At 35.3% G+C, this 20,810-nt stretch overlaps 3 protein-coding genes across 12 annotated transcripts in view; 2 read left to right on the top strand and 1 right to left on the bottom strand.

Moving 5' to 3' along the window:
* Positions 1-783, bottom strand: part of arel1 (apoptosis resistant E3 ubiquitin protein ligase 1) — a 100,241-nt gene extending 99,458 nt beyond the window's left edge. For 5 of the 10 annotated variants that reach the window (XM_056255919.1, XM_056255926.1, XM_056255927.1 and 2 more), the window contains exon 1: positions 635-723. The gene's annotated coding sequence lies outside the window, so the exon portion shown is untranslated. Of the gene's footprint in view, positions 1-634 lie in introns of all 10 variants that reach the window. The other 5 variants (XM_056255920.1, XM_056255923.1, XM_056255925.1 and 2 more) reach the window with 4 other exon arrangements.
* On the top strand, positions 760-14,649 carry fcf1 (FCF1 rRNA-processing protein). The gene is made up of 8 exons (XM_056255932.1): positions 760-885; positions 996-1,063; positions 3,231-3,302; positions 4,340-4,488; positions 5,167-5,239; positions 8,826-8,913; positions 13,504-13,598; positions 14,558-14,649. The coding sequence occupies exons 1-8, from the start codon at positions 883-885 to the stop codon at positions 14,604-14,606; spliced, it is 597 nt and encodes a 198-aa protein (XP_056111907.1). The 5' UTR covers positions 760-882; the 3' UTR covers positions 14,607-14,649.
* Positions 14,650-18,557: 3,908 nt separating this feature from the next.
* Positions 18,558-20,366, top strand: cga (glycoprotein hormones, alpha polypeptide). The gene is made up of 3 exons (XM_056255933.1): positions 18,558-19,522; positions 19,613-19,800; positions 19,887-20,366. The coding sequence occupies exons 1-3, from the start codon at positions 19,429-19,431 to the stop codon at positions 19,959-19,961; spliced, it is 357 nt and encodes a 118-aa protein (XP_056111908.1). The 5' UTR covers positions 18,558-19,428; the 3' UTR covers positions 19,962-20,366.
* The last annotated feature ends 444 nt before the right edge of the window (positions 20,367-20,810 follow it).

Genomic DNA, 20,810 nt, shown 5'->3' with positions numbered 1-20,810 from the left:
TGTCAGTGGAGAGAAAAAATTAAGAGGTCTGAATACTTTCTGAAAGCAGTGAAGTGTTACAGGAGTTGGGAAACAGGACTGTGATCTAGAGACATTTGAAAAAAGCATGCTGCAACTCAACTAAAAGATTTGAAGGGATAATTATTATTTTGTGTTGTGTTTTAAAGATATTTTACCTTTCGAGATGAGCATGTGTTTAATCAGTAATTTAAGAATACATTAACAACTTAGCATCCATTATCATGCCCGGAGCGCCTGTCTTCATCTGGCAAGAAAGCAGATCTACACGTGCACTAGTTTCACCGAGTGACAGGCTTCTGTTAAAAAATGTCTGTAGCTCCACCGTTAAGTCATTTTGGTCTTTAAACATTAACATATCCTGTGTTAGGCTTTAATATTATACAGTACTACATTGGTGCATACTAGTGAAGCAAAATACAGAGAAAAAACGTCCTTGAAATTGTTAGTGTGTGTTGCCTAATGAAATAACAATCCAACCATGCATATCTTAAACTCTCACTCACAGTGGCATACAAACAGAAAATATGCGACGCAAAATAATAATCAAACAATGTCATTCATAGAGCCAACACTCAGTACTGACATACAAAGTAAACAACAAAGCCAGGCGTACTGTATGAGTTCATATACCAATTCATATTAAGCGAACAGCTGCAGTATTGTCTTCTAGATATTTACCTTGATGGATGTCACTGAGAACCGGAAACACCGCAGTATCTAGCGCAAGAAATGACGTAGGAAATGGCGCAGCGTAAGTAAAATGTGGATTGTGTCGCATGTTAATGACGTCGAAATACTCTTTGTCGCAAAGATTAACACACGAGGGCTAGAGAGTGAATATCTCGAGCATATTCAGCCGTCATGGTAAATTTAAGGGTTTATCTCAACAATGTTCAACAGCGTTTGTTAGATAATGTACATAATCGCTTTATGACTTTTTTGGTTGAATGACAACTTGTGTTTGTGTGAATTAGGGAAAACAGAAGAAACAGAAAAAATATGCTACCATGAAAAGAATGATCAGTTTGAAGGATCAGAGGATGTGAGTATATTTGTATTATTGTTCTTTTATCTATAAGCAAGTGTGTTACAAATAAGGGAATGTAATGTATTAGAAAATCATTGCAAAGTACTTTCATCATTACAAATGATAAACACAGCCGTTCAGAACAGCTCTGTTGGAAAGCGCCTCAGTTAACCAGTGTTCAGTCAATGTTCAGCTCAAACGGGTAAATCGAAATATTGTCTATGATTGGAATAATTGAAATATTGACAATGTTATTTCTATGTGTTTCTTCAAAATAATAAATTATTAGTGCATTGTTAATATCTTGTGATATACATCCTACCAAGTATTGTATTAAACTGTAATTTTAGGTCTGACCCGTGGTTAATTTTAGTCATCATATGAATAGTATTACCATGATTACTAGCAGCAGCTTCTTAAAGGCTGAGTTTTATTGTTGTCCCTCTTCCAGACTGATTGACACTTCCCCACAGCCAAAATGCAATATTTGACCAAACTATTATAGCCTTCCTATGTGTTTTATTATGCCACACAATATGCAACTCCATGTCTAGGTTACAATTGTTGATCATGTTGTAGGGTGGTGGGATAACAGGTACCGAAGGATTCCTCTATTCTGCCTTCTAAAACTGATCAGATGAATGTTTTCCTGTAGACAGGATGTGATGTGCTAGATTTGGGATATCTTCCTACCTTCTTATGCTACTTGTGGAGGCAGCATTTTTTTCAGCCATTGATTTAAAGGGTTAGTTCACCCAAAAATTCAAATTACCCCTTGATTTACTTACCCTCAAGCCATCCTAGGTGTATATGACATTCTTCTTTCAGATGCATACAATTGGAGTTGTATTAAAAAATGTCCTGGCTCTTCCAAGCTTTATAATGCCAGTGAATGGCCGGTTTCTGTTTTGAAGTCCATAAAGTGCATCTATTCATGATAAAAGTGATCCACACGGCTCTGGGGTGTTAATAAAGGCCTTCTGAAGCGATGCGTTCGTGGTACAGAAAAATATCCACATTTATAACTTTATCGACTAAAATAACTAGCTTCTGGCAGACTGCCTATGCAAGTCGATTTACGCCAAAAGAGTAACACTTGACGATGTATGGCTTAGGTTGGATGTAGGAGTACAGAGAATAGTGCAGGAGAATAGAGAAAGCTTTGACGCCTCTCGCGGTTCAAACAAATGGGGATGGCCAACAAACTCAAGCTCCTCCGACGTTTCTCTGTAAAAATTCTCGTTTAGACTTCCAATTCGTGACTGGTGTTTTGTTTTGCTCTATTCTCTGTGTTCGTCAATGTGTCAGCCGTCAGGTCAAGTGTTACTCTTTCGCCGTAAATCGATGCGTACATACGCCTGGATGCTAGTTATTTTAGTTGATAAAGTTTTAAATATGGATATTTTTCTTACACGATCGCATCTCTTCGCTTCAGAAGGCCTTTATTAACCCGCCAGAGCCGTGTGGAGCACTTTTATCATGGATGGATGCACTTTTATGGACTAAAACAGAAGCCGGCCATTCACTGCCATTATATAGCTCTGAAGAGCCAGGACACTTTTTTTAATATAACTCAGATTGTATTCATCTGAAAGAAGAATGTCATTTACACCTAGGATGACTTGAGGGTGAGTAAATCATGGGCTAATTTTCATTTGTGGGTGAACTATCCCTTTAAGTCAGCATAAAACGGAAATTGTGATCAGAATCTGTGTGAAACGACTTCTCAAATGATGAAAAAATGAGGGGCAGGACTTGATTTTGAAATCAGAATTTAATTTGATCATTGTCATTTGATCATTGTGGTGATCGTTTAATGTGAGTGACAGGTTGCTGGAGGGAAAAGGTTGCTTATCGATAAAGTAACTGGGCAGCACTGACAAAAGTGAATGTATATCTCTTGTTTGTCTGTCTGTGCATGTGAGAGACAGAGAGCAGTAGAAAAAGTGTGTGCTTATTTAATTGCATACCTTTTAGAATGTCTGTAAACCAATCATAATCAAGCATTCAACAGCACAATGGTGTAATCTTAAAAATTCTTAACTTATAAATACTGTAAAAACGGTAGATTATCGGCAACTGCATCACTAAATACATCAGTTCATCACTGTGTTGCTCTTTGAACATCTGATAAAAACTTTGCTTTGGTTTTTTTTTTATTATTTGTTTTTTTTTTGTCTAGAAAACAACAGGACAGAGCAAAAACACAAAAGAAGAAGAAAGAAGATCCGTCAGCCATTAAAGAACAGGAAGTGTAAGTTTGAATTCTCTCTAATATTGTGTTTGTTACCTTTTAGAGTTCGCCATACACCAAATGAAATTGAAATCTGCTTATTTGAATGGCATGACATAACAACATTGGCTCACAATATACACCATAATAATGTATCTATTAAAAATGTTCTTCAAATGTAGTTAGTGAAAAGTTAGGTTTAGGGACTTAGGGAAAGGTAATCAATGCAATTCCCAGAGGTATTTTAACCCAGAGGTAAGTTTAATAATACTGTCCAGTAAATGTAGCTATAAGTAGATGCAATCAAGTTATTTGTGATAAATGCACATTTTGCAAAACTTCAAATGAAAACACGTCTTCTTTTAGAACACATCTTTTACGGTGTCTGGTACTCATCTGGTACATCTGCTATAATGGCAGTTTAGTTTTCAAAACATGTTTAAGTTTAAAGAACACATGTTGTGTCATTAGATTACAAGTAACTAAAATAATAATAATATTTAATATTTAAAATTAGGACTTCTAGAATTTTTAAGAGCTGGATGTTCTTTAGGGATCAATTTTTTAATTTATTTTTTACTTTAGATTTTTTGCAGATGTTTTTTAAAGAAAATTCTGCATAATGAATGTTCCAGGATTGGTCCATCAGTTTTCAAAAGAGCATTTTGAGACACTTGCAAAGGGGAAATCTTTTAAGTGAACATATTATATTCGTTTCTAGAGCTCGCCATGGAACAGGAGAGTCAGGATTAACCCAGGTTTTAGTAGTCTTATTTGAAATGCTTGATAAAATTATTTAAAGTCAGGATCAGGAAATGACAAACCCCCATAAAGTTTCCCATATTTGCATTATGTCGAGTTCTGTTTATGCTTATTTCATATGAATTTAGAGATAGCGAATTGAGCTCTTTGGGGAAAAAAACATTCAGGGTGTGCTAGCAACATATAAAATAAATGATTATTGTAATTCCTATAGAGATTTATAGTAATATGTTGAGTGTTTGCATTAGTTATTGTATGTTAGGAGAAATAATCTTTGCCTCAACCCTTTTTTTCAGCGCAAAGTATCCATCTTGTCTGTTCTTTCAATACAACACCCAGCTTGGACCTCCATATTACATCCTTGTTGATACCAACTTTATCAACTTTTCTATTAAGGCCAAATTAGATGTTGTCCAGTCAATGATGGACTGTCTTTATGCTAAATGTAAGTCCCCAAATTCTTTTCTCAGATTAATTTACAACAATGCTAATGTGAAGTGAGTGAATGTATTTTGGATGTGTTAATGATTGTAGGGATTGCTATGCAGCAACATTGAACAGAAATGACAGTGTTCAACACCGTTTACAGCATAGACTCTGTACACATGCCCCACATAACAAGGAATACAGTTTACAACATTATATATACACACATAAACAGATAAAGAAAGTTCTACGCACACATTGGCAATAGAATTTAACAACCTTTTTCAAAGGTACATTCATCTGTAACATAATTTGAATGAATAACTAAACTTGAATGAATAACATAAATAGTTCTGAAGTGGGTCTTGGTTTAATTTTAACTACAGATGGCGATAGTGAGGGGAAAAATATAACATGATGGAAAAATTACAACCCAGTCAGTCAAAGTGATGGATCATGATCCTTTGAATGGGTAACAGTTGCAAGAAAATGTTTGTGAACCCTTTGGAATCACAGTTTCTGCATTGATTACTGATTAAATATGATGTCAGTCATAATTACAGACCAACACAATCGGACTAAACTAATAACACATACATTTGTACTTTTCAAGCTAATATGTTTTTATGCATTTTATGTTTTTTTTTTTTTTCATGATCACTTGAGTAATGTGTAGAAACTTATTTTGTTGTCACAGGTGTTCCTTGCATAACAGACTGTGTGATGGCTGAGCTTGAGAAATTAGGAATGAAGTTTCGAGTGGCTTTGCGGTAATGCACACTTAAATGACATGCATGTAACAATAGTGTCTCGAACATTGGGGACCAAACCAATTGAAAGTAATACATTTTTGATTACAAAAATTAACTATTTGAAAATAAGTTTCATCTTAAAATATGCACACATTCACTCTTAATCATTTGCCTAATATGTCAAATTTAAACAGCTCAACCCTTAAAGGGGAAATGAAGCAGTCAATCAAGTTTACATGATTTACAAGATGGATTTCCACTATAATCAACAATTATATAAGAAACATGACAAATGTAAACATATAAAATAAAAAATAAAAAACGTTAGATCTTTCGCCGCCAGGGCACCACCATTGTGCAGTATTCTAACCTGTGACGTCACGGGGTTGGTTGCCTTTAGTTTAAAGGCTCTGGGCAGTGAATATCCCGACATCAAACTGTCTACACCACTGTGTTTTGACCGCAAAAAAACTTAGTTAAGTTTATTAGTACCAGACAAAAACACGACGTCTAACTTTATATGTTAACAAACTGCACATGGAAACATTGTTCGCGATGTCTGCCATCATATTCCTGTCTCTTGTCAACACCATGTAAGTTACATCGCTATGTCGAACAGCCGGTGGTGGTTTGGGGCAAAGAGCGGGTTGGCAACGCTACCTGGTGTCAGTGTGGCTGTTTTACTGCGATGCCCACCGTGTCAGAGTCCATCTGCTGTCAAGAGGCTGATCTTGACCATATATTGCGTGGTCAATCCTGCATCACCATGGAGCGCACATTTACCATGCTGTGCCGGGAGGTAGACGTGTTGGAAGTGGCAATGCTTTCCCTGAAGGATGTCAGAGCGGAGACACTTTTTCTAATATATGTAGCTACTAGCAGTGCAAAAACATGGGCGTTTCATTTCCCCTTTAACAAATACATGCTAACTTACATGGTGTTGACAAGAGACAGGAATATGATGGCAGACATCGTGAACAATGTTTCCATGTGCAGTTTGGAATAGCCTACCGAATAGCCTATGGAATAAAACACTATGGAATAGCCTACCGGCTTACATTAGATCTGCTCCAACTTTGTCAATTTTTAAATCTACTTTGAAAACGCATTTTTTCTCAATAGCTTTTAATATATCTTGATATGTGTGTTTTATGTGTATATTTTTATTTGTTTTGTTTGTCTTTTCGGCCTTGTTAAGCACTTTGGTCAACGGCAGTTGTTTTAAATGTGCTATACAAATAAAAATTGTATTGTATTGTTTGTTAACATATAACGTTAGACGTCGTCTTTTTGCCTGGTACTAATAAACTTCGCTAAGTTAGCTAAACACTAAGTTAGCATTAGCTAGTTCATGCTTACAGCTGTTAGCTAAAAATGACTGTACCTAACGTTAGTTTTTCGCGGTCAAAACACCGTGGTGTAGACAGTTTGATGTCAGGATATTCACTGCCCAGAGCCTTTAAAGTTTAAACTAAAGCCAACCAATCTGTATGCTTTAAAAAGTCTCGTAAAAAGAACGTTTTTTTTCACGTTTGGACATTCAGAGGCCCCGTAGTGAATTTGATTGCGTCATCAAGTTTTGATCAGCATTGATTCATCAAAGAAACCCATGTGGTTTGTTCCTCTGAGCCAAACAGGAACGATTGTTGATGCTTATTCCAACCCGCATGCCCAGATTGATTGAAACTATCACCTACTCAACCAATAAACATAGGTTTTGTTTTTTTGCACCACCAATTATCATCTTTCTTTGGAAACTTGAACTGACGCAAAGTGAAAGTAGGTGCGTGCATGCATATTTGTGTGCATGAAAACAAACACAAAATAACAGATTTGCATGACAGCACTTTTTGACAAAGCATAACACAATTAAAAAAAGAATGTAAAACAGCAGAACACAACGGATGAGGCACTAAAGTGTGTGTTTTCAAACGAATTGCATTCGACTGAGATAACTGGCACAGCCAAGAAGTCTGTTTCGTATATGTAAATACTACTAATAGTTTGTGAAAATCATTTACACTATTTGTATTTTTGTTGCACAAGACACTTTTCACAATTGTTTACACTACTTGCTGCACTATTTGTGTTTGTTTATTTTCAGATTGAATATATACGCACGCACATATACAGTATATGTGTATATGTATGCGTCACTTTTGCTTTAGTGTTCTATTATTATATAACAATGTTTCTATTTACTTTACTTCCTGAACTTTTTTGGACACATCTACATTGTCAGTGAATAAAAAACACCAGCTTTTCACTGAAAATTGCCTATAATATAATACAGGCGATGAGTAAATATAATATAATATTATAATTTTGTAATAAATTGCTATAACTTGCTTAGGGATTGTTACATGTAGACAAAATTTCATCTGGAAATCTAGGATATATAACTTGCTAAAGTTATAAATAAGTATAACTATATGTATAATATAAAACAAACTTTCTAAAGAAAAAAATCCAAACTAGCCAGAAAATATGATATATAAACTTTCTTTTAGTTTATTATGTAATACACAGACAGGTAGCCTATATTGGCTCTAGCACTACCCAAATCAAACCAGAGTTTCCAGGGGGGGTTTTATCCATAGTTTGTGGTCTTTATGGAAGTATGACTTAAACAACATGATCGGAGCTGTTTTCTATGTAATAAGTAGCTAGTAATTATTTTTTAGAGTACCTTACCCAGCACTGGAATACAGAATTTGAATAATCAAATAAACACTGCATAGTCTTTAGTGTATTAATTAAAAATAAATGTAATATTATTAAAGCTACAAAAGTTATTCAGTCAAAAGCAGTGAGTGATTCCATCTTTTCTTTTGATGTTTGATTAACAAACAGCAACAGATTTATTATATTAAGACCTAATTTCTCATTCATGCATGTTATTTTCGTAAAAAACAAAATGTGCCCAAATATCTGCTTTCAAGAAGTTGGATACAATATTTACGAACATCAGATGCACGCGCTTTGCTTCCGACGCACATACGCAACTTTTTTATTAATAATAACTTTACTTTACTTACAACGACAAAAAAAAGTATCGATGCAGAATTGTAAAAATAATTTAAAGTAAAAAGCTCTAAACAACATCCAATTTTTGATATTTGATTCTGAGATTTGTTCTGTTCTAGTACTCTCTGATTGTTGGAACTAGCTTTGTTTTCCCTTAGGTTTTGACTTTATTTAGTCAAAGGTATTTAAAGGCATTTTTCTGTTCAGAAGTCATGTGTGAACAGGGCCTGTTTTTCTTTTTTCTTTTATGTTTGCAGATTGGCTCCAGCAATTTGGTGGGATAAGATAGAAGTAACAATGCCTGAAAAGTTGGTCATAAGATTAACCGCATTGTGGACAGCAGTGTCATTTGCTGAAAATTACAATTTGATATCATCACAGTTTCAACAGCATTTCTGTGCTAATGTGTGAATGGTAGCAAAATAGTTAAAAGATGGCAAGCTGTTGCATGTGTGAATAGTAGATATGGTGCATTTACCAGAAAATGTCATATTGGCAATTTTACTGCAGTTTTCATTTGTGAAAATGGCTACTCTTTCTTCCTTGCTTTTTATGGTTTTTTGAACTTTTTGTGCAGGATTGCCAAAGATCCCCGCTTTGAACGCTTGCCTTGCTCACACAAAGGAACGTATGCTGATGACTGCTTGGTACAAAGAGTAACACAGGTATGAGAACTTTGTTAGCGGTGGGGTTAGAATTGTTTCGTATTACCCTAATAAATGAAAAAAGATTTACAAATAGAACAGGGAGACAAATGCATGTTTTTTTTTAGTACTGCAACTTTGCAAATGAGCCAATCAAATGTTTTTAAAGGGCACATATCATGAAAATCTGACTTTTTCCGTGTTTAACCCTCTGGGGTTTAAGGTGTTTTGGGGGTCCTTGAGATGTTTTGATGTTTTGGGTGTGAATGATTGTGAGGATCATGAATAATGCTCTGATTCACACCTGAGAAGACAATGACCTGCATAATGAGCCGCATAATGAGCTGCGTAATGAGCCTTTTACACGGGTGTGTCACTGGGTACCAAAGAATGCGAAGACAAAAGAAATGTGTATGTATATATATATATATATTTAGTCCTCGTATTCTTTCTTGTGGTACCCAGTGGAAAAATACAAATTTTTTCAAGATGTTTCAAAATCTGACTTTTAACCAATTCTGTAGAATGAATGTATATATATATATATATATATATATATATATATATATATATATATATATATATATATATATATATATCCTATAGAATTGGTTCAAAGTTAGAGTTGGAAACGTCTTGAAAAAATGTGTCTTTTTCCACAAATTTTGTATGCATGCAAATTGTATAATATCCAAGGTAAACATTTCTAGTAATTGTGTAGTTAATTCTCATACTGTATTTTCAGAAAGTCTTGGAATATGTATCATCTCCCCAAAATTGTCACTATAAAACACACAAAAAAAAGTATATAAATGTATATAATTAGTATATAAATGTTAATTTGCAGTTTGTTGCTGACATTTTATTTCAGTCTATTTTTACTCATCTCAGTAGGCTATATCAATATAGTTTGGTCAAAGCTAAACTAGCAGATGTGTTCATGTAAAAATAAAATTTTTACTAATGTAGGTGCGAGTGTGAATGAACGGCACAGAGGCGCGCTGTACAGCTGTAGTAAACAACAGCACATGTCTGTGCCGTTCATTCATTCACACACAGACATGCGATTCATATTTAAACAGTCTTTTGCGGTTTACAGACACTATTCCATATCGCGATTAGAACAAAGCACTTAAAGCTATGGTATACGATTTTGAAAATCGGTCGAGAAAGCCTGAATTTTTAACAAACTCATCCCGCTCCTCCACACACATACCCTTCCCCTCTGTGCTACCTGATCCCTCCCACCGGGAAACGAACTGAACTACGTCACTCAGTCGAGTTGTGATCACCGGTAGTAAACATCGGAACTGAGATGTAATGTCAGTTCATCTAATGACCTCGCTAATGACACATCATATGTTACCTTTAGACACTTGAACTTAGTTGCTTCATCAACAATTCAATGTCACGTTTGAGTTCATGTCAACGCAAGATTAGCAACACATGAAATGTTCTAAACTCCCCACCACCATTAGTATAATCCTACTAGTATTGCTAAGGTTTTCAGTAATTGTTATTGCAGCACACAGCGCATCTTGTTCAAATTTCGATCGGCTCGAACAGAAACCCGCTAGGCCTACTAAAATATATTCAAGGACTTCAAGAAATATAATTACTTTGACCCGTGATAGGCGATGCTAAACGGCTAACATTCCAATGCCGACCGACAGCATGAGCAAGTTGTCAAACTGATAAAAAGCTATTTATGTAACACGTCACACCATAAAAGTATAAATAAATGTTTACCTGCTCAACAAAAAGTCAGCCGTGTCAGCGTCGGTCTTCAGTCCCAGATCTTCCTGAAGCTTCCTCCAACGGTCAATGGTGGAGGGTCCATATATTTATCCTACTCAAAGTTCGGCGTTCTTCACATTTCAATCTCTGCTCGTTCTAATGACTTTCTCTTTCGTCCTAACTTTACTGTAGGGACAAGCAGGGGACGCTTGCTGCTGTCTTTTTTTTTTATCCATTGCTGATATGCTACTTAGCTAGCTACCATAGACTGGCACAACACTTTGTTTTTATTGTGAGTATCCACAAAAATAGACACTTAACAGGATCTAATGATGTACAACACTTCAAAATCGACAGAGTATTTTGAGTCTCTTTTGCACTGATAAGAAAAAAAGTGAGCCCGGCGCGATAGCCGACCCCAGAGGGTTAAGTGCTGTAATCGTGTCCCCAAGTGCATCTACCAACCCAGAAAACGTAATAAAAATCACAACCCAGTAACTTTGTTTTGGTAAGCCATTCTCTGCAAGCATGTCAAAAAAATAAGCCGATCAGTTTTCGCTCCCCTTCTGATGTAGGAAGGGGATCTTATTATAATATTACCGCCCCTTAATCTGCACGTTTCCACCCACGGCGCCGTATTTATAAGATTACGTTCCAATGTAAAAATCGTATGCATATTTTAATTGCATTATGAGGGTTAATAGATACCTTATGTATGTTTGAAGTTTAAAAAAAAACAATTAAATAAGATTAGTGATTTTAAAGGTACAATATCCAAAAACCACTAGGCCAATGTTATATATTTTGTTTAGTTGATTACTTACAATTTACAAATAGTTGGAAACATTGGGGATATTGTGAGAAAATTGCGATTTTAACCAAGAAAACGGGACGTGTCAGCAGGGTTGAGTCGCCGCCAATCAATGGCGTCATATCCGCGTTACCCTCGGTTTCCGCTCGTACTGCCATAGTAACCATGGCGACAGACGTGGACAACTGGGTTATGCAGGAGAATGTCTAATAAGACTAACTTCGACTTGACAGAGACGCGAGTGTTCCATGTACTTTATTAGACAGGTGAGCAAATGTACATAAACCTAATCAATGTTATTTAGTTCAATATGATGAAATGTTAGAATATGATCTGTATGTTATTCTAATGTTGATTAGCTTACTGCTAGTTTTATACAGCCAACAAACAACCTAACTAACAACATTCAACACACTCAAATGCCGTTTAGTGTGATAGTGTAACTGTTAGAGCAAGTGAAACAGCGCTGCGTTACCTCAAGTTTAATACGTCTAATAAACTGACCTGTGAATAACTTATTAATTCAGCACTTGCGTGTAGTTCGGTAGAATGAATTGTCCTTATTCCTTTATATCCGCGGGACTCGCGTTGCGTGTGGCGCTGGTATACGTCTCTCGTTAGCAATCTCGCCCTGCTTCACCACAGTCATGTTAAAAACATCACTGTTTTCACTCATCCATAAAAGATCCATCAGCTTGACGACAAGATCCATAATTCCGCTTGATGCTTTGCATCATCGATATACGCCTTTGTTATTGTAAGAGATTAGCGACCCCTGCTGGCCAAAAACTACATACTGTACGTTTAATATCAAATAAATCATTTGGGACTAGGGTTGGGTACCGAAATTCGGTGCCAATAGGGAACCGGTTCCGACGTAAACGGTAGTAACCAGACCGAATAAGAACGAAAATTTCGGTGCCTGATTTCGGTGCCTAACTTCATTAGGCACACACACACACGCAAGGTCTCTCGCTCTCTCCCTCTCCGCCGTGCGTGTGCTACACAGTTTGGAGCACAGTTTCTTCTGTCTCGCATGCGCGCTCTTTCTCGCAAGGTTTGGCTGCATTTCACGTGTAAAACTACATGTCAGAACGCCCTCTGGGTGTGCCGATAGTCTGAATCCCATATAGAATCAAGCCAATACATTGGCTAATGGCGCGGGCGCCGCCTCGACGCACTGACGTCGTCATATTATGTTGGCGCGCGCGCGCCATCTGCTCCTCACTCCTCAGATTTCTCTGCCGAAAAAGAAAGCTGGTTGGCAGCGCGAGCAGCTTGGCAGCGTCCGGGCAGCGTCCCGTTCCCTATTGAGAGATATGTTACACCAGTAACCAGAGATGTTCTCTTTCATAGGTTCACTGCGCTGCGTAGCTAAGAAGCAGTGGATTTGTAGGCTGCTGTATCACGTGCCGTTTGAACTGACGCGCTACAGCGATCTGTCACATTTCAAAGAGCCAAAACGTTATTTATTGTGTGAATCTCGTAAAAATATTGACAGAATCTGACAGCTGTGGATTAGTTCCATATCAAAAGTAACCTTCTCTGTCTTGTCTGTCGGTGTCAGTGTCCTCTTTGTCCGCGATTTTTCTGTGTGAAAAGGGTCATTTGCGTGAGTCTCACGGTCAATGCGTGAGAGTTGGCAGCTCTGCAGTAATCTCTATTAATCTCTAGTATTATTACATTTTTTGATACAATATTGTTTCATTTGATATTATGTAAATATGAATTTTTATTTTATATTGGTTTTAGTATTACCATATGTTACTTGTATTTATATTGTTTAAAGATTTAAGTTAATATTGTGTCCAGTTTGGCCCTGTAAATTAAAGGGTATTATTTTTTTATAAAGTGTGGACGGGTTCATTTTCTTAAGTACCGATTTAAGAACCGTTTAAGCACCGGAACCGTTTAAAAAATACCGAGTAGGTACTGGAATCGGATAAAACCCAACCGATACCCAACCCTATTTGGGACTATGAAATAATTCTAACCTCAGAGCCGATACATATTTTATATTTTGCTTTACATTCTGATCAAAGGATTCCCTTTTGCTCCACTAGCACAAGTGTTACATTGTGGCCACGGTGGACAGGGACCTAAAAAGGAGGGTTCGGAAGATCCCGGGAGTCCCAATCATGTACATCTCCAATCACAGGTACACCAGCTCTCGCTCTGCTTGGTTTAATTAAGAACTGGTTTAATTACCAATGTATGAATTGACCCTTAGCCAAGCCTAGCATTTATGTTACTAATGAGGGGTCCTGGAGGGTAGGGGGTGAGGTTGGTAGGGGGTTCACTTACTTGTTGGTGAGTGCAAGAGAGAGAGAGAGCCAAGGTTATGTGCAAGCTCCAGAAATTGAATAAAGCCTTTATCAAGTGGGAAATGGTGTAGCTACTATTTGGTTGGCTTATATTTTTACTAAACAAGAAGGTAAACAAGAGTAACCAAAATTTGAGGTGCCAGTTATTTTGTCTGCTTTGCTTCATAAACAAAATATATTCAAAACAAAGCCAAAGCGGGATTAGCACTACTGTAATAGTAGTCCTTGACTATTACAGTACCTATCATGTTGCTGTTTCGAACATGACACTTGTTGCAAGTTTGAAAAGTGTATATTCATAAACATGTCAAACAATAATACCAACAAAGCAAACAATCCCAAATATAAAACATAGTATATTGCTGGCGAATGTTATAATGGCAGGTACGAGAGATGTTATATACCAGTTTCTGAGAATGAGATCATTGTGTAAGATGTCGTATAGACGCAGAAAATATTCATCAAATTAGTTACTTTTTTATTGATTGCATGTCATTCACACACATTGTTCATAATATATTGATTATCCCCAATTCTTTTTATTATTTTTTACATTTTTCTTTCTAAAAAGCATACCACTAGGTTTTTAAGGGTGGGTGGTTGTGGTGTTAAAGTATTATTTGTGCTAATACCTGCTGATACCCTGTTCTATGAAGTTTTTTGTCAGATTGGACTGCTATGTTCGTGTGTGTTTGTAAATGCATATAAATTGTGTATATGCATTAATTTGTAACCGTAGAATTTATTTGAACCTATGTAAATTAATGCAACTGTTATCACATTTATTTTACAGGTATAACATTGAGAGAATGCCCGATGATTATGGCGCACCACGGTTGTAGTACTCAGAAGTGTTTTTTTTTTTATCTTGTTTTTTTTGGGGGTTGCTACCCCGCCTTCCACCTTTAAAAGATTTTCCCTGTTAAATGTATTCAGTACTCCACCATAGTCTTTGGCAGCCCAGATGCCTAGTGCACAGAACATTGGTGGAAACTAAAATGTGTGGGAAAAGTAGCAAGAAAGTGATCTGCAACAAATAAAAGTGATTAACCCACAACTTCAGTGATCTAAGACCTCCCCTTCTTGTTAATTTGCACTAAATCCAAACTTCTCAACTTTTTACGTAACAGTTCATTTGGATGGTCCCTTTTGAGCATTCTGTTTACTATAAGTAACTTTGCAACTACATGTCAACTAGCTCTCAGAGTATTAGCTGACTGCCTGCTTAATATCTGTTTACTCTTAATTGTAAAGTTCCCCCAACATAGTCAGTAGAATGTCCTAGTAACTTTGCAAATATATGTCAGCTTATTCTAACTCTAAAGAGTGTTAGTAGAGTATTAGTAGACTGGTAGAGTTAGTAGACATGTAGGTGCAATGTTATTTATAGTCAACAGAATGTGTTAAAGAGACCATCAAAATAAAGTGAAACCCTTTGTACATATGGAGAACAAGTTGTTATGAGCAAACATGCTTAGTTTAATGAATTATGCTTGACTATCAGCCATTTCAACTGAAAGATGAAGGCTGTGATATTGATGTTGTCCACTAGAGGGCGACACAGAATAAGGAATCTTTTAAGCCTAATCTTTTTTTTCTGTCCATTTTCATCCCTTTGAATGTAAATAAATACATTGAGCTAGTTCATTTGTGTAACTGGTTTACTGACATTGTTGTTTAATAAAATTAGTGTGCATGGAAATCTGTGAAATGCTTATAGGTTATTAAATGTTTATTTAACTGTTAAAGAAACCAATAAAACACATTTTTAAGTTGCTAGACATGATTAAAAATACTGCTGTCCATTTAAAAATTTTTTTTTTTTTTTTAAATAACAATTTTTCTTTTTTTTTTCTTTCACAATAATATGTATTATAAAATGTCTTTAAAGACATTTTTTGTGGGGTAAATGCAAGCATAAGGTTAGATGCATGTACAGTGGAAATAAATTATAACAATAAAAAAGACAAATGTTTCAGATAAAGTTTTGAGCTGCAGATCTTCACATTCATTTGAAATTGTTTTGACCATGCATTTCATATAAATTTAAATGATGAATGAGTCCACACACACCAAATATATTTTGATCAAGCTCTAACTTTCAGAGAAGATTCAAGATGGACTTTGTTATAAAAAGCACACCTTAAGATATGTTTCAATTGGATCGCTAATTATTTACATGGACTATTGGTGCTTGGACCCTGATGATTGCAGCTTGCGGCTGTATAGTAATTTGGTTTTCTCGCAACAATAACGTTTCAATCAAATAAATGAAATTGGCCTATAGTAGTCCTTGACTATTACAGTACCTATCATGTTGCTGTTTCGAACATGACACAGCGATTGAGGAAAACTGTCTTAACGTTCTCTAAACCAGGAGTGTCCAAATTCGGTCCTGCAGAGTTTGGCTCCATCTTGCCTCAACACTCCTGCCTGAAAGTTTCTACTGTAGAATTCCTAGTAAGACCTTGATTAGCTGGTTCAGGTGTGTTTAATGGGATTGAAGCAGGAGCAGGATTTGACACCCCTGCTCTAAACTGTAAGTGCAATTGTCACAACTGTTTGCTGGAACATCAGAACTTTATTCCATGTCAGCAAAATGTAGTTGCACACCCAAAACATTAATTCATGCTTCAAGACCTAGTTATTGTGTCAGTAATTTGTCCATGCAATGTCACCAAAATAAAGTGTTTTTGTCATCGTGTGAGCCACACTGGTCAAAATGTTTTTTTTTCACCATGAAAATATTTGTTATATAAAAATGTAATTTTTCCCCTACGTTTTTTGTTAACACTGACTGCTTTCTATACTATACAAGAATGTCTAGCTGAATATTCTTGTGTATCACTGAGCTTTTTAGATATATTTTAACAGTTGGTAAAAATTTACTAGAAAAAGTCAATACTATAGTACACAAAAAGAAAATTTTCATTTATACAGTGCATTTTTTTTACAGATATGTTTTTCATATAAACTGAAAATTCACAGCAAGTGACTATTTTAGTTTGCATTATGTAACATTTGTACAAAAATAAATGGGTAATACTTTACAAATATATACACTTTATAATATATTAACTAATATGAACTAACCATGAGCAATACATTTGTTACTGTATTTGTTGATCTTTGTTAATAATAAAAATGTTAGTTAATAAAAACACAGCTGTTCATTGTTTGTTCATGTTACTTCACAGTGTATCAATGTTAACAAGATTTTAATAAAGTATTTGTAAATGTTGAAATTAGAAGATTAATAAATGCTGTATAAGTGCAGTTCATTATTAGTTCATGCTAACTAATGTAGTAACTAATGACCTTATTGTAAAGTGTTACCAATAAATATACTGAATAAATACAAATGTATTTATGTAGCTACTGCTGTTCGTTCCTCCATGTTCAAAAATGGTAGTGATTGTGCTTGGCAAACTGCATATCATATATATGCTTCCAAACTTGATTGGTTGATTAATAAAATTGTTATTTCATTACAATGGCAGGCCATTTGTCAATTTAGCAGACATTACAAACATGGCATGTCAGATATTTATGGAATATACATGCATGTCTTAACATTTTCAATAACTGAATGGATAATTTTGCATGTGATGGCTCACATGATGAAAGAATGTTTAGAAGTTGTGAAGAGTTTGACAGTTTCACTGAGAATCAACTCATCAGTTTTAATCAAGGCATGTGCATTTAGATATTGTGCAAATTGTAGACAATTGCAATTACTCTTTTGCACACATGTGCCTAAATAAATCAGAAGTCCAAATCTAATGTGAATGTATTAATGCAGTGTTAACAAAAATAATCCTTATTTACTTACCACATTTTTTTCCCCATCATCTTAACAATGACATCTCAGTCAGTTGTTTACACATCATGCCTGCTTGGAGTCTGCAATGCAGTTTAATAAAATCACCATTGATAAACAGGTTATCGGTCATTCTCAGCATAGTTATTATTAGCTTCATGTGGCTTAAACCATATTAACCATATCTGCCGTGCTACACCGCATGAGGCTATACTGGGACATACAGCTAGCTAAAAAAAAAAGTCTTAAATTCATAAAATGTTGCATGAGGGATTGTTTTCTTGTGCTTCATTTTAAAATGAAGAGAAGACCTCATTTCTGCTCCACAGGGCTGATTAGATTATGGCTGTGTGTGCAGATTCATTTCAGTAACCTGTAGAATTTGGCAAACTTGCGCAGATGCCCCTTTTCTGAATCTTGCGGTTTAGAGATGTAGTGCAATTGAGGAAATGTTTGTTCCAGCCTAAAAGTCTTAAAAAGATAAATGAGTTTGTTGAATCTGTCTATATATGTTATAAATTATGATAAATTGTTTGTTAGAATTTCATTTCATTTATAACGTTTTACCACCAGGTTGGTTCTAAATCATGCATGCGTTATTATTGTTATATAACTGGCTAATCTAGGACATGAGAAAAAAATTGTTGAGCTTTAGTTTTTATCACCAAATTAATAAATTCTTGTTTTTAAATGACATGTATTTGATTGCAGAAACACTATTCAGGTGAAACGGCAGTGTCATATAGAGTATCTGATGGGTTAGTGGTTGGGAGCAGATGTATTCAAGGCTTCTTCAGCTATTTTTGTAAAATGTTGAGAAAATTGTATAAAATCTGTTGAGAATTGTTTTTCATCTACATTTATGTTTAGAAAAAAATGTTAATGTATTGTGTTCCCTTCCAGATATTTCTTTGGTCTTAAAAACAAAAAAAGTATTTGTACACTATACCTTTCATAATTCGAGAATGTAAAAGCAGAAGTAATGGCGAAGTAATGCAGAAAGGTCTCAAATAAACGGCAGAGTTGAAAATATCATAAAATAGAAAAGAAAACATGAGAATTTTTTTGGAATATGTTTGCATGTTGCCATTGTTATTTTCTTACAGTCTTAGTTTGTTAATGTCAAATACTCCTCTCCATCTGGCATTGAAAATATTGAATTACCTTTGCATCAGGCATGAAACAGCACAGTCCAGACCAAGGTCTTGTGGATTTGCTGCAGATGGAAAGATTGAGAGATAGTCAAGGCAAGCAAACATTCATCCTTGACAATTGATACTGTGTGTTTATAGAAGAGTTGAGGTACAACGTTAATTACAGACGACTTCATGTGACTTTAAATCATGTAACAATCTGGAGGTTTGAATTGAAAACAGAACAAATGTGTTATATGTACAAGCTTAGTGTGCGTTATCACAATCAACAATGTAATGCAGAGATCTCAAGCTAAAATATAGTTAATTGAAACTACAGTACATATTCAGTTCTTCATTTAACTAATGGATTACAAGGTCAGCAAGGGAACAATCACATGCAATGCACACACAAGCTCTCACACACACACAAAATGGGGCAGGCGTAAGCAAGGTATAAAAGGTAGTTATACCTGTGTCTGAGAAGACAGATTGATCACATCTCACTGGAAGTCAAGAACAAAGGTAAAAAAAAAAAATTCAAATGAAATATTTTTGATCTTAAAGAATTCACTTAAAATGTACAAATATAACATTCGGGAGGAAACAATTATCAGGGTGTTTGAACATATTTGATGCATTTTAAAAATGTGAGGTGTTTGTAAAGTGTGTTCCTTTTTCATCTGTTTTACTTTTTCTGTTATAGCCATCATGTTTTGGACAAGATATGCTGGAGAAAGTATATTATTGTTTTTAATGCTTATTCATCTTGGACAACTGTATCCAAGAAATGATATGACTAACTGTAAGTTGATAATCAATGACTAAATTATAATACTTAATATGGAACTGCTACGTTTTCCTTCACATTTGTGTGTTTGTGTTTATTTACAAGTTGGGTGTGAGGAGTGCAAGCTCAAGGAGAACAACATTTTCTCGAAACCTGGGGCTCCTGTCTATCAGTGTATGGGATGCTGCTTTTCTAGGGCTTACCCCACACCCCTGAGGTCCAAGAAAACCATGCTTGTTCCCAAAAATATCACATCAGAAGCTACATGCTGTGTAGCCAAAGAAGTTAAACGGGTAAAATCTGAATGAATAACTGCTATTATATTACATTATTTCTTTCGTTATTATATAATAACATTTGTTTATGTGTTTGTTTTTAGGTACTTGTCAATGATGTCAAACTAGTGAACCACACGGACTGCCACTGTAGCACCTGTTACTATCACAAGTCTTAAAAACACTATCTTACTAATTTACTTGTTTGCTTACATTTAGTTATATTCCTGTCTACCTGTCATTTTACTGCAGTGCTTATTTTCTGTTTTTAATTCACAATGACTTATATAAGCTATTTAAAGTGAAACTATACTGTTAGAAGTTTGCTATACCCATGCATACTGTGCCAATTTTCTTATGTAAACTAGTTTGCTAGTGTTTTCAACCATTCTTTTTTAAAAGGTTGCCCTACTTCCATAAATACCTTAAAAGCATAACATGCTATTCGAATTAAATAGAATTTTTAAAATTCAAGATATGCTTGATATTAATTTAAGCCCTATTTTATTGGTAATTGCTGACTTGTTTTGTCGTCACTGCTGTAAGATTGTTCAAATACATTAATTAAAAAGAAGATTGCTTGACATTGCTGCTTCGTTTCTTTTCTCCATCAATTTTCTATGCCTGTTTACTGGTGACTGATAACTGATATGCTATTATGTCGATGTATTACTTTGTTGCTATTACATTACTTTGTTTAAAAAACATGCCCGATAAGACGGACACACGGGGCAAAAATAAAATCTCTCTAGGTTTTTCTTTTAAATTGTTTTATGAAATCGCAAGCTGAGTTTTCAAGGAAAGTAAGAAAGATTTATTTTTGTGTCAATGGCGTTAATTTTTTTGTGAATTAAGACATGGCCGGAATGGTAGGCTACTCGAAGAGAAATTTCGAATACTACTATGACGAAAGATTGGGTCATGATTGAATTATGTTTCTTTGACGTACTTCAAAACAGTTGCTATGGCGACTGCTTCCCAGTCATATTAAATATGTATTTTAGGAATCGCTCTGTTACCTTGCTGTA

Source organism: Rhinichthys klamathensis, unplaced genomic scaffold (genome assembly GCF_029890125.1).
Source record: "Rhinichthys klamathensis goyatoka isolate OS25496 unplaced genomic scaffold, OSU_Roscu_1.1 h1tg000123l_1, whole genome shotgun sequence".
NCBI lineage: Eukaryota > Metazoa > Chordata > Actinopteri > Cypriniformes > Leuciscidae > Rhinichthys > Rhinichthys klamathensis.
The sequence above is the reverse complement of the archived record's forward strand: the minus strand, read 5'-3'. Positions and strand labels throughout refer to the sequence as shown.

What these genes read in the sequence shown, in the direction of transcription:
- fcf1 (XM_056255932.1), top strand. An exon ending in AGTTTGAAGGATCAGAGGAT is followed by an intron (nt 1,064 to 3,230) that starts GTGAGTATATTT and finishes TTTTTTGTCTAG; the next exon opens with AAAACAACAGGACAGAGCAA. An exon ending in ATGTACATCTCCAATCACAG is followed by an intron (nt 13,599 to 14,557) that starts GTACACCAGCTC and finishes TTTATTTTACAG; the next exon opens with GTATAACATTGAGAGAATGC.
- cga (XM_056255933.1), top strand. Translation starts at nt 19,429, where the DNA reads ATGTTTTGGACAAGATATGCTGGAGAAAGTATATTATTGTTTTTAATG. An exon ending in AAGAAATGATATGACTAACT is followed by an intron (nt 19,523 to 19,612) that starts GTAAGTTGATAA and finishes TTTATTTACAAG; the next exon opens with TTGGGTGTGAGGAGTGCAAG. An exon ending in TAGCCAAAGAAGTTAAACGG is followed by an intron (nt 19,801 to 19,886) that starts GTAAAATCTGAA and finishes GTTTGTTTTTAG; the next exon opens with GTACTTGTCAATGATGTCAA.